This window comes from Somniosus microcephalus, chromosome 4 (genome assembly GCF_052327205.1).
Source record: "Somniosus microcephalus isolate GS21.2 chromosome 4, FLI_Smic_1.0, whole genome shotgun sequence".
NCBI lineage: Eukaryota > Metazoa > Chordata > Chondrichthyes > Squaliformes > Somniosidae > Somniosus > Somniosus microcephalus.
The window spans coordinates 10,815,787-10,828,540 of record NC_140990.1 but is presented as its reverse complement, the minus strand read 5'-3'; the positions used below and the strand labels follow the sequence as shown (position 1 = coordinate 10,828,540).

The window sequence follows — 12,754 nt, the reverse complement described above, 5'->3', positions numbered from 1 at the left end:
TACTCTGTATCTAACCCGTGCTGTACCTGCCCTGGGAGTGTTTGATGGGACAGTGTAGAGGGAGCTTTACTCTGTATCTAACCCCTGCTGTACCTGCCATGGAAGAATCACGTGAGGCTCTAGAACTGATATAAATGATCTTTATTGACATTCAGACATGACTATTTCACCCAATAACAAAGTCATACAACCTTATTCTGGGGAGCGCCATTCAGAACCGAGTGTGATCAGGACCATGTTCTGGGAGAGTCTAACTACCTCCCCTTGACATTCAACGGCATTAGCATCGCCGAATCCCCCATCATCCTGGGGGTCACCATTGACCAGAAACTTAACTGGACCACCCGCATATATACTGTGGCAACAAGAGCACATCAGAGGCTGGGTAATCTGCAGCGAGTGTCTCACCTCCTGACTCCCCAAAGCCTTTCCATCATCTACAAGACACAAGTCAGGATTGTGATGGAATACTCTCCACTTGCCTGGATGAGTGCAGCTCCAACAACACTCAAGAAGCTCAACACCATTGTGGCAATATGGTGTTGTGGCAATAACGGAAACGAGGTTAAAAACGGTGAGGAGTGGGCACTTAATATTCAAGGGTACAAGGTGTTCAGAAAAGATAGGGAAGGAAAAAAGGGAGGTGGGGTGGCAGTGCTGATTAAGGAAGACATTGTAGTGTTGGAAAGGGAGGATGTTCTTGAGGGGACAAGGACAGAATCCATGTGGTTAGAGTTGAGGAGCAAAAAAGGGTTTGATCACGCTATTGGGGATATTCTATAGACCTCCAACTAGTGAGAGGGAGGTAGAGGAGCAAATCTGCAGGGAAATCGCAGAGACATGAAAGAGCTATAGAGTGGTGATACTGGTGGACTTTAATTACCCAAATATCGATTGGGATAATGCTAGGGTAAAGGGAAAGGAGGGGGAGGAATTTCTGAAATGCGTTCAGGAGAATTTCCTTGAACAGTATGTTCTTGGCCCAACAAGGAAGGAGGCATTGCTGGATCTGGTGCTGGGGAATGAGATGGGCCAGGTCGACCAAGTATCTGTGGGAGAACACTTGGGTACGAGTGATCATCGTATCATAAGATTTAGATTAGCAATGGAGAGGAGCAAGGAACAATCTAGAGTGGAACTTCTAAACTGGAATAGGGCTAACTTCAGTGGGATGCGAAAGGATCTAGCCAGGTTAAAATGGAACCACAGACTGACAGGAAAAACTGTAACGGAACAATGGGTGATCTTTAAGGAGGAAATGTTCCAAGTACAGGCCAGGTACATTCCAACAAGAGGGAAGGGTAAGGGAACCAAAGCAAGGGCTCCTTGGATGATGAGGGAGATAGAGAAGATGATGAAACAAAAAATGATGAATGTCAGGTGAATTCTTCAAGGGAGAACCAGACCAAATACAACAAGTTGAGGGAGGCAGTGAAGATGAAAATAAGATTGGCAAAGAGCGAATGAGAGTAGAATGGTGGTTAACATAAAAGGGAACCCAAAAATCTTCTACCGGCATGTAAACAGTAAGCGGGTAGTAAGAGGTGGGGTGGGGCCCATTAGGGACAAAGAAGGTGATATATGCTTAGAGGCGCAGGGCAAGGCTAGAATACTCAATGAGTACTTTGTATCGGTGTTTACTAAGGAGGTGGATGCTGACAAAATATCGGTAGAAGTGGAAAAGGTAGAAGCAATGGAAGGGGTGAAAATTGATAGACAGGGTGTACTAGAAAGACTGGGTATGCTCAGAGTGGATAAGTCACCTGGTCCAGATGGCTTGCATCCCAGGTTGCTAATGGAATTGGGGGAAGAGATAGCAGAAGGGCTTCCCATAATTTTTCAATCTTCCCTAGATGCGGAGGAGGTGCCTGTGGATTGGAAAGTGGCAAATGTGACACCATTGTACAAGAAAGGGTGTAAGGACAATCCTAGTAACTACAGGCCGGACAGTTTAACATCAGTGGTGGGTAAACTTTTAGAAACAATAATCAAGCAAAAAATTAACGGGCACTTGGAGAGGTTTAAGCTAATTAAGGAGAGCCAACACGGATTTGTAAAAGGCAGATCATGTTTGACTAATCTAATTGAATTTTTTGATGAAGTAACAGGGAGGATTGATGAAGGGAATGCAATGGATGTTGTCTACATGGATTTTCGGAAGGCGTTTGACAAAGTACCACATAGAAGGCTGGTTAACAAAATTGAGGCTCATGGAATAGGTGGGTCAGTGGCAGCTTGGATAAGATATTGGCTTAAGGACAGAAAACAGCGAGTTGTGGTAAATGGCTGTTTTTCAGACTGGAGGATGGTAGACAGTGGTGTTCCCCAAGGGTCAGTGCTGGGGCCACTGCTTTTTTTGATATATATATAAATGACCTGGATATTGGAATACAGTGTAGAATTTCTAAATTTGCCGATGACACCAAACTTGGGGGTGTGGCAAACAGTGAGGATGATACCAATCAACTGCAACAGGACATAGAAAGGCTAGCAGAATGGGCAGACAAGTGGCAGATGGAATTTAATACAGAGAAGTGTGAGGTGATGCATTTTGGCAGAAGGAACAGGGAGAGGAATATACACTTAATGGCACAGATTTAAAGAGTGTGCAGGGACAGAGGGACCTGGGAGTTAAGATCCCTGAAGGTGGCAGGACACATTGAGTGAGTGGTTAGCAAAGCATATGGGATCTTGGGCTTCATAAATAAAGGTATTGAGTACAAAAGTAGAGAAGTTATGCTGAACCTTTAGAAAGCGCTGGTTAGGCCACAACTGGAGTATTGCATCCAGTTCTGGTCCACCACACTTTAGGAAGGATGTGAAGGCCCTTGAGAGGGTGCAGAGGAGATTTACCAGAATGGTTCCGGGATGGGGGATCTTAGCTACAAGGACAGGTTGGAGAAGCTGGATTTGTTTTCATTAGAGCAAAGGAGGTTGCGGGGTGATTTGATAAGAGGTGTACAAGATTATGACGGGTTTGGAAAGGCTAGACGGGGAAAGGCTGTTCCCACTAGTTGATGGTACAAGGACTAGGAGACACAGATTTAAGGTTTTGGGCAACAGATACAAAGGGGACGTGAAGAAAAACTTTTTTACGCAGCGAGTGATGAGGACCTGGAACTCGCTGCCGACGGAAATGGTGGTAGCGGACATACTCAACGTTTTCAAGGGAAGACTGGATAGGCACTTGAGGGAAATAGATTTGCAGGGCTACGGGGATAGAGCGGGGGAGTAGGACTGACTGGATTGCTCTAGAGAGAGCTGGCACGGACTCGATGGGCCGAATGGCCTCCTTCTGTGCCATTATGACTCTATGACTATGACTAGAACAGTGTGAACTCGCTGGTGTCTCAGCAGGTTGGAGAACTGAGTGAATCCCTTCTCACACACGGAGCAGGTGAACGGCCTCTCCCCAGTGTGAACTCGCTGGTGTATCAGCAGATTCCCAGAGCTTTTAAAGCTCTTCCCACAGTCAGAACATTTAAATGGTCTCTCATCAGTGTGAACTCGCTGGTGTTCGAGCAGAGTCGAGGACTGTGTGAATCCCTTCCCACACACGGAACAGGTGAATGGCCTCTCCCCAGTGTGAACTCGCTGGTGTTCGAGCAGATTCGAGGACTGAGTGAATCCCTTCCCACACACGGAGCAGGTGAATGCCCTCTCCCCAGTGTGAACTCGCTGGTGTATCTTCAGCACCCCGGACCTTTTAAAGCTCTTCCCACAGACAGAACATGTAAATAGTCTCTCATCAGTGTGAACTTGCTGGTGTACCTTCAGTTCCGCGGAGCTTTTAAAGCTCTTCCCACAGTCAGAACATTTAAATGGTCTCTCATCAGTGTGAACTCGCTGGTGTACCTTCAGTTCCGTGGAGCTTTTAAAGCTCTTCCCACAGACAGAACATGTAAATGGTCGCTCATCAGTATGAACTCGCTGGTGTACCTTCAGATCCCAAGAGGTTTTAAAGCTCTTCCCACAGTCAGAACATTTAAATAGTCTCTCATCAGTGTGAACTCGCTGGTGTACCTTCAGTTCCGTGGAGCTTTTAAAGCACTTCCCACAGACAGAACAGGTAAATGGTCTCTCATCAGTATGAACTCGCTGGTGTACCTTCAGATCCCCAGAGGTTTTAAAGCTCTTCCCACAGTCAGAACATTTAAATGGTTTCTCATCAGTGTGAACTCGCTGGTGTCTCAGTAGGTGGGATAACTGAGTGAATCCCTTCCCACACACGGAACAGGTGAATGGCCTCTTTCCTGCTCTCTCCAGCTGGTGTCCCTTCAGCTCCTGGGACCTTTTAAAGCTTTTCCCACAGTCGGAATGTTTCACCGGCCTCTCCCCGGTGTGAACTCGCTGGTGTACCAGCAGATTCGAGGACCGAGTGAATCTCTTGCCACACACGGAGCAGGTGAACAGAATCTCTCCTGCTCTCTCCAGGTGGTGTCGCTTCAGATCCTGGGACCTTTTAAATCTCTTCCCACAGTCAGAACATTTAATGTGAACAAGCTGGTGTCTCAGGAGGGTGGCAGAATGAGAGAATCGCTTCAAAAACACGGAGCAGATCAACGGTCTCTCATCGGTGTGGACAAGCTGGTGTCTCAGCAGCACGGAGGGTGCAATTAATCCCTGCCCACACATGGAGCGGGTTAAAGGTCCCTCCCTAGTGTGAACTTGCTGGTGTATCATTGGAGCGGATGGCTGAGTGAATCCCTTCCCAGACATGGGGACCGGGTTTCTCCCCACTTCAGGTATTTGTAGATTTTGAAGCTCTTTCAGAACATTTAAAAGGTCTCTCATCAGTGTGAACTCACGGGTGTGCCAGCAGATTGGAGGAGCGACTGAATCAGGTCCTGATGAATCGAGCGACTCTGTCAGATCTTGACGTGATGTTTGGTTTGAGCTTCCTGTCTGTAAATGCTCCACTTCTAAAACCCTGTAAAAGGAGTGTATAGAAAGGATAAGGGGGGGGGGGGGAAGCAGGAATTTTTTTTGGCTTATTTTGCCTCAAAGAACAAACAGGGCAGAGCCGGTCCCACTGGTGTCCAGCCGTGCCCACAATAACCAGCGGGCCAGAAGCAGCCCAATCCACCTCACTGACTTGGCCCTGAAGTCAAATCAAGTCTCATCAAATGCCATCCTTTGTGACTGTGACAAAGGTAAACTATCCCTCCTCGTCCTTCCTGACTTGTCTGCAGCCTTTGACATGGTTGACCACTCCATCCTTCTCCAACGCCTCTCCACCGTCGTCCAGCTGGGTGGGACTGCACTCGCCTGGTTCCATTCTTATCTATCTAATCGTAGCCACAGAATCACCTGCAACAGCTTCTCTTCCCGCTCCCGCATCGTTACCTCTGGTGTCCCTCAAGGATCTACCCTTGGGCCCCGCCTATTTCTCATCTAAATGCTGCCCCTTGGTGACATCATCTGAAAACACAGCCTCAGTTTCCACATGTACGCTGACGACACCCAGCTCTACCTCACCACCACTTCTCTTGACCCCTCCACGATCTCTAATCCGGTTCTGGGTGAGCAGAAATTTTCTCCAATTAAATATTGGGAAGACTGAAGCAATTGTTTTCGGTCCCTAGCCACTGACTCCACCCCTCTCCCTAACATCTCTCTGAGGCTGAACCACACTGTTCACAAACTCGGTGTCATATTTGACCCTGAAATGAGCTTCCGAACACATATCCGCAGCATAACAAAGACCGCCTATTTCCACCCCAGTAACATGGCCCGTCTCCACCCTTGCCTCAGCTCATCCACTGCTGAAACCCTCACCCGGGCCTTTGTTACCTCTAGACTTGACTATTCCAGCGCACTCCTGGCTGGCCTCCCACATTCTACCCTATGTAAACTTGAGGTGATCCAAAACTACCCGTGTCGTAACTCAACGCCAAGTCCTGTTCACCCATCACCCCTGTGCTCGCTGACCTATATTGGCTCCCGGTTAAGCAATGCTTCGTTTCAAAAATTCTCATCCTTGTTTTCAAATCCCTCCATGGCCTCGCCTCTCCCTATCTTAGTTATTCCCTTCAGACTCACAACCACCCGCCGCCCACGATAGAATCACAGAAAAATTATGGCACAGAAGGAGGCCATTCGGCCCATCTTGTCCGTGCCGGCCGATTAAGTGCTATCCACACTAATTCCACTTTCCAGCACTTGGTCCGTGGCCTTGTAGGTTACGGCACTTCAAGTGCATATCCAAGTACTTTTTAAATGTGATGAGAGTTTCGGCTTCTACCACCCTGTCAGGCAGCAAGTTCCAGACCCCCACCACCCACCGGGTGAAAAGATTTCTCCTCAACTCCCCTCTAAACCTCCGACCAATTTCTTTAAATCTACGCCCCCTGGTTGTGGACCCCTCTCCCAAGGGAAATAGGTGCTTCCTATCTCGGCCCCTCAGAATTTTATACACCTCAATCAGGTCTCCCCTCGGCCTCCTCGGTTCCAAAGAAAACAACCTCCCCCTCCCCCGAGACACCTGCGTTCCTCCAATTCTGCCCTCTTGAGCATCCCTGATTATAATCGCTGCACCATCAGTGGCCGTGTCTTCTGTTGCCTCGGCCCTAAGCTCTGGAATTCCCTCCCTGAACTTCTCTGCCTCTCTTGCACAGAAAATGGGAGCAGGAGTAGGCCATTCGGCCCCTCAAGCCTGCTCCGCCATTCAATGAGATCATGGCTGATCAAAACCCACCTCTGTGACCAAGCTTTTGGCCATCTGCCCTAATTTCTCCTTCTGTGGCTCGGGGTCACATTTTTCAATGTCTTACAATACTCCTGTGCAGCGCCTTGGGACGTTTTCCTACATTAAGATAATAATCTGCCTTCCTGTTTTTGACACCAAAGTGGATAACCTCGCATTTATCCACGTTATATTGCATCTGCCATGCTTCTGCCCAATCACCCAACCTGTCCAAATCATACTGGAGTTGCTCAGCATCCTCCTCACAGCACACACACCCACCCAGCTTTGTGTCGTCTGCAAATTTGGAGATATTACATCTAGTTCCCTCGTCTAGATCATTAATATATATTGTGAAAAGCTGGGGTCCAAGGACCGATCCCTGCGGTACCCCACTAGTCACTGCCTGCCACTCGGAAAAAGAGCCATTTAGTCCAACTCTTTGCTTTGTCTGCCAACCAGTTCTCTATCCAAGTCAATACCTTGCCCCCAATCCCATGTGCCTTAACTTTACACGCTAATCTCTTATGCGGGACCTTATCGAAAGCCTTTTGAAAGTCCAAATGCACCACATCCACTGGTTCTCCCTTATCTATTTTACCAGTTACATCCTCAAAAAATTCCAGTAGATTAGTCAAGCACAATTTACCTTTTGTAAATCCATGTTGACTTTGTCCGATCCTGTCACTTTTTTCCAAGTGCTCTGCTATTACATCTTTTATAATGGACTCTAGCATTTTCCCCACTACCGATGTCAGGCTTACCGGTCTGTAATTCCCCGTTTTCTCTCTACCACCTTTTTTGAACAGTGGGGTAACATTAGCTACCCGCCAATCCATGGGTACTGTTCCAGAGTCTATCGAATTTTGGAAGATGACCACCAATGCATCTACTATTTCTAGGGCCACTTCCTTAAGTACCCGAGGATGTAGATTATCTTCTATGTTTCTATGTATTCAATCTTTCCTTGTAGCTGAAATTCTCTAGTCCTGGCAACATCCTCGTAAATCTCCCGTCTCGAGCAGTCACATCTTTCCTGCAATGGGGTGAGCAGAACTGCACGCAGCACTCTAGCCGGTGGCCTAACTGGTGTTTTGTACAGTTCAAGCAGAACCTCCCTGCTCGTACAGGATACAGAAAGAGAGGCACTGCCGCTTTAAATACCTGGGGGTCACCCATTCCCCTTTAAATGGCCAAGCAATTTTTTTTGTTGAAAAGGGGCCGCAGTCCCCTTTGACTCACCCCCCCACCCTCTCACCCACCACAAATACTCACAAGAGAGAGAGAGAGAGGAGGAAGAATGCTGGTCTTTGTCCCTTTAAAAGTGGCTGCCAACCAAAATGTTCACAGCACCAGGACTCTTTGTTCTGGATAAAAGTCGAAAAGAGAAAAGGTTCACTTATTTTTAAATGAATGCAGTTGATGAATAGCCTTGCAATAAAGGTAATGCAAAGGAATAAACACTCACAAGCTGGGTTTTTTCCACCCCCTCCTCCCCTTCCCTTTAACAGCTCCTGCAGACAATGAAAGCAGGAAAGCGGCCTGCAGCCCACCGAGGTCCCGCCCCCCTCCCTCCCGCGCCGCCATTGGTTGGAGGACCGTCAGCCCGCCCGGTCCTCCCAGCGTTTTCCGCGCCCCTGATTGGCGGGCGGCTCACGTCAATCAACCTCCCCTCCGATTACGCGCTGACGCCAGCACGCAACGCCCAGGGGTCGGTTGGATCGGCGCACGCCACCGCAAGGTAAAAAAAAAGACACCCCACACAAATGAGGAAAAACAAAAATAATAATAATCGCACTTTAGAGGGAAGGAGGTTGGGGGAATTAGTGAGTGTTTTCAATTTGTTTCGCAAAAATAAAAGTTGAAAAGCTTCCCAACGGTGCGAGGCGAGCTGCGCATGCGCTCCAGCCAGCCTTTGACTCGCCCACTTGCCTTCCCCTGCACCAATCACAGCGCGGGCAGGCGCTTCTATCAATCGTCACCTGTCAATCACCCTCCCTTCCCCTCGTGGTGTCGATTGACAGCGGTGTCAGCCAATGAGGTGCAGGAAGGGGCGGGACCAGGGCCAGGACGGACAGCAAGCCTGAACTAACTCAATTAAATACCTGCATGCAGCCAAAAAAAAAACTTTTATTTAGTCAACCAAAAAACAGCAAAGCAAATCAGGTTTGCTGAGTCAGCAAAGCCTATTTTATTAAAGAATTATAGAGCGATATCGCAGGGATCGGTGCTAGGACCCCAGCTATTCACAATATATATTAATGATGATCTAGACGAGGGGACTAGATGTAATATCTCCAAGTTTGCAGACGACACAAAGCTGGGTGGGCGTGTGTGCTGTGAGGAGGATGCCGAGAAACTCCAGTATGATTTGGACAGGTTGGGCGATTGGGCAGATGCCTGGCAGATGCAATATAACGTGGATAAATTCGAGGATGTTCTTGCCATGGAGGGAGTGCAGCGAAGATTCACCAGACTGATACCTGGGATGGCAGGAATGACGTATGAGGAGAGATTGGGTCGATTGGGCTTATACTCGCTGGAGTTTAGAAGAATGCGAGGGGATCTCATTGAAACTTATAAAATTCTAACAGGGCTAGACAGACTAGATGCAGGAAGGATGTTCCCGATGGTTGGGGAGTCCAGAACCAGGGGTCACAGTCTAAGGATAAGGGGTAAGCCATTTAGGACAAAGATGCGGAGGAATTTCTTCACCCAGAGAGTGGTGAACCTGTAGAATTCTCTACCACAGAAGGCAGTTGAGGCCAATTCATTAAATATATTCAAGAAGGAGTCGGATATATTTCTTAAGGCTAAAGGGATCAAGGGATATGGGGAGAAAGCAGGGACAGGGTACTGAGCATGTTCTGCCATTCAATGAGATCATGGCTGGTCTGCAGCCTCACTCCATACACTCGCCTTTGGCCCATATCCCTTAATACCTTTGGTTAACAAAAATCTATCAGTCTCCGATTTAAAATGAACGATTGATCTAGCATCAATTGCCGTTTGCCGAAGAGAGTTCGAAACCTCTACCACCCTTTGTGTGTAGAAGTGTTTCCTAACTTCACTCCTGAATGGTCTGGCTCTAATTTTTAGACTATGCCCCCTAGCCCTAGAATCCCCAACCAGCGGAAATAGTTTCTCTCTATCGCCCCTCTCTATTTCCCCTCAATATCTTGAAAACTTCCATCAGATCGCCCCTTAACCTTCTAAATTCTAGGGAATACTGTATCGATCCAATTCTCTTTTGAAAGTTACTATTGAATTTGCTTCCACTGCCCTTTCAGGCAGCGCATTCCAGATCACAACAACTCGCTGTGTAAAAAAATGTTTCCTCCTGTCACCTCTGGTTCTTTTACCGATTATCTTCAATCCGTGTCCTCTGGTTACCGACCCTCCTGCCACTGGAAACAGTTTCTCTTTATTTACTCTATCCAAACCCTTCATGATTTTGAACGCCTCTATTAAATCTCTCCTTAACCTTCTGCTCTAAGGATAACAATCCCAGCTTCTCCAGTTTTTCCAGATAACTGAAGTCCCTCATCCCTGGAACCATCCTGGTAAATCTCCTCTGCACCCTCTCCAAGGCCTTGACATCCTTCCTAAAGTGTGGTTCCCAGAATTGGACACAATACTCCAGCTGGTGCCTAACCAGTGATTTATAAAGGTTTAAGAACATAAGAAACAGGAGCAGGAGTAGGCCATTCGGCCCTTTGAACCTGCTCCGCCATTCAGTGACATCATGGCTGATCTTCTGTCTCAACTCCATTCACCGGCCCTATCGCCATATCCCTTGATGCCCTTACTAGTCAGAAATCTATCGAATTCTCTTTTGAATATACCCAATGACTGAGCCTCCACAACCCTCTGGGGTAGAGAATTCCAAAGATTCACCACCCTCTGTGTGGAGAAATTTCTTCTCATCTCAGTCCTGAATGGCCTACCCTTTATCCTGAGGCTGTGGCCCCTGGTTCTACACTCCCCAGCTAAGGGAAACATTCTCCCAGCATCCACCCTATCAAGCCCTGTAATGATTTTGTATGCTTCAATGAGATCCCCTTTCATTCTTCTGAATTCAAGAGAATACAGGCCTAATTTACTCAATCTCTTCTCATACGACAGTCCCGCCATCCCAGGAATCAATCTCGTGAACTTTCGTTGCACTCCCTCTATGGCAAGTGTATCCTTCCTTAGGTAAGGAGACCAAAATTGTACACAGTACTCCAGGTGTGGTCTCACCAAGGCCCTATATAATTGGAGTAAGACTTCTTTACTCCTGTACTCAAATCCTCTTGTAATGAAGGCCAGCATACCATTTGCCTTCCTAATGGCTTGCTGCACCTGCACATTCACTTTCAGTGACTCATGTACAAGGACACCCAGGTCCCTTTGAGCATCTGCATTCCCCAATCTTTCACCATTTAGGAAATATTCTGCCTTTCTGTTTTTTCTACCAAAGTGGATAACTTCAAATTTATCCACATTATATTCCATCTGCCATGTTCTCGCCCACTCACTGAGCCTGTCGAGATCCCCTTGAAGCCTCTTCACATCCTCTTCACAACTGCCACTGCCACCTAGCTTTGTATCATCAGCAAATTTGGAAATGTTACATTTAGTCCCCTCATCCAAATCATTGATATAGATTGTGAATAGCTGGGGCCCAAGCACCGTTCCTTGCGGTACCCCACTAGTCAAAGCCTGCCATCCTGAAAAAGATCCGTTTATCCCTACTCTTTGTTTTCTGTCTGTTAACCAATTCTCAATCCATGCTAGTATATTACCCCCAATTCCATGTGCCCTAATTTTGTTCACCAACCTCTTATGTGGGACCTTATCGAAGGCCTTCAGAAAATCCAAATACACCACATCTACTGGTTCCCCTTTGTCTACTCCACTAGTTACATCCTCAAAGAACTCCAATAGGTTTGTCAAACAGGATTTCCCTTTCATAAATCCATGTTGACTCTGCCCAATCTTACTATTAGTTTCCAAGTGCCCAGTTGTTGCATCCTTTATAATAGATTCCAGCATTTTCCCAACTGCTGATGTGAGGCTAACAGGTCTGTAGTTCCCCGTTTTCTCTCTCCCTCCTTTCTTAAATAGCGGGATTACATTTGCTATCTCCAATCTGCAGGAACTGTTCCAGAATCTATAGAATTTTGGAAGATGACAACCAATGCGTCCACTATCCCAATGGCCACCTCTTTTAAAACCCTAGGATGTAGGTCATCCGGTCCTTGAGATTTATCAGCTTTTAGTCCCATTAATTTTGCTCGTACTGTTTTTTTACTAATAATAATTTCTTTAAGTTCCTCATTCTCGCCACACCCTTGGTTTTCTCGTATTTCTGGGAGGTTTTTTGTGTCTTCCTCCATAAAGACAGAAACAAAGTATTTATTTAATTTCTCTACCATTTCCTCATTCCCCATTATAAATTCTCCCGTCTCTGACTGTAAAGGACCTACATTTACCTTCGCCAGTCTTTTCCTGTTCACATACCTATAGAAGCTTTTACAATCCGTTTTTATATTTTTCGCTAGTTTGTGCTCATAATCCATTTTCCCTTTCTTTATCAATTTCTTGGTCCCCCTTTGCTGATTTCTAAAAATATCCCAATCCTCAGGCTGACTGCTTTTTCTGGCTTAATACTAGATTTCATTTCTTTTGTTAGCCATGGTTGGATCACTTTTCCTTTTGGGTTTTTATGCCCTAGAGGAATATATGTTTGTTGCAATTTATGCATTATTTCCTTGAACGTTAGCCATTGTATGTCCACCTTCATACCTTTTAGTGTAGTCTCCCAATCTACCATGGCCAGCTTGTCCCTCATACCCTTGTAGTTTCCTCTGTTTAGATTGAAGACCTTAGTTTCAGATTCGACGACATCACTCTCAAACTTAATGTAAAATTCAATCATATTATGGTCACTTGTCCCTAAAGGTCACTTTACCACAAGATTATTGATTAGCCCTTTCTCATTACACAGTACCAGATCCAGAATAGCCTGTTCCCTGGTTGGTTCCTCCACATACTGATCCAGGAAACCATCTCGCATGCATTCCA

The 12,754-nt window shown here is 46.6% G+C and overlaps 2 protein-coding genes across 2 annotated transcripts in view; both read right to left on the bottom strand.

Annotated features, from left to right (window-relative positions):
* LOC147118284 (uncharacterized) overlaps positions 1 to 7,864 on the bottom strand; it is a 113,753-nt gene extending 105,889 nt beyond the window's left edge. Inside the window, exons 1-2 of the mRNA XM_085983881.1 lie at positions 7,850 to 7,864; positions 3,368 to 4,134 (exon numbers count right to left, since the gene is read on the bottom strand). Coding sequence (XP_085840007.1) covers positions 3,368 to 4,134; positions 7,850 to 7,864 — 782 coding nt within the window. The remainder of the gene's footprint in view (positions 1 to 3,367; positions 4,135 to 7,849) is intronic.
* Positions 1 to 8,046, bottom strand: part of LOC147118283 (uncharacterized) — a 237,436-nt gene extending 229,390 nt beyond the window's left edge. Inside the window, exon 1 of the mRNA XM_085984353.1 lies at positions 7,961 to 8,046. The gene's annotated coding sequence lies outside the window, so the exon portion shown is untranslated. The remainder of the gene's footprint in view (positions 1 to 7,960) is intronic.
* Between the last annotated feature and the right edge of the window lie 4,708 nt (positions 8,047 to 12,754).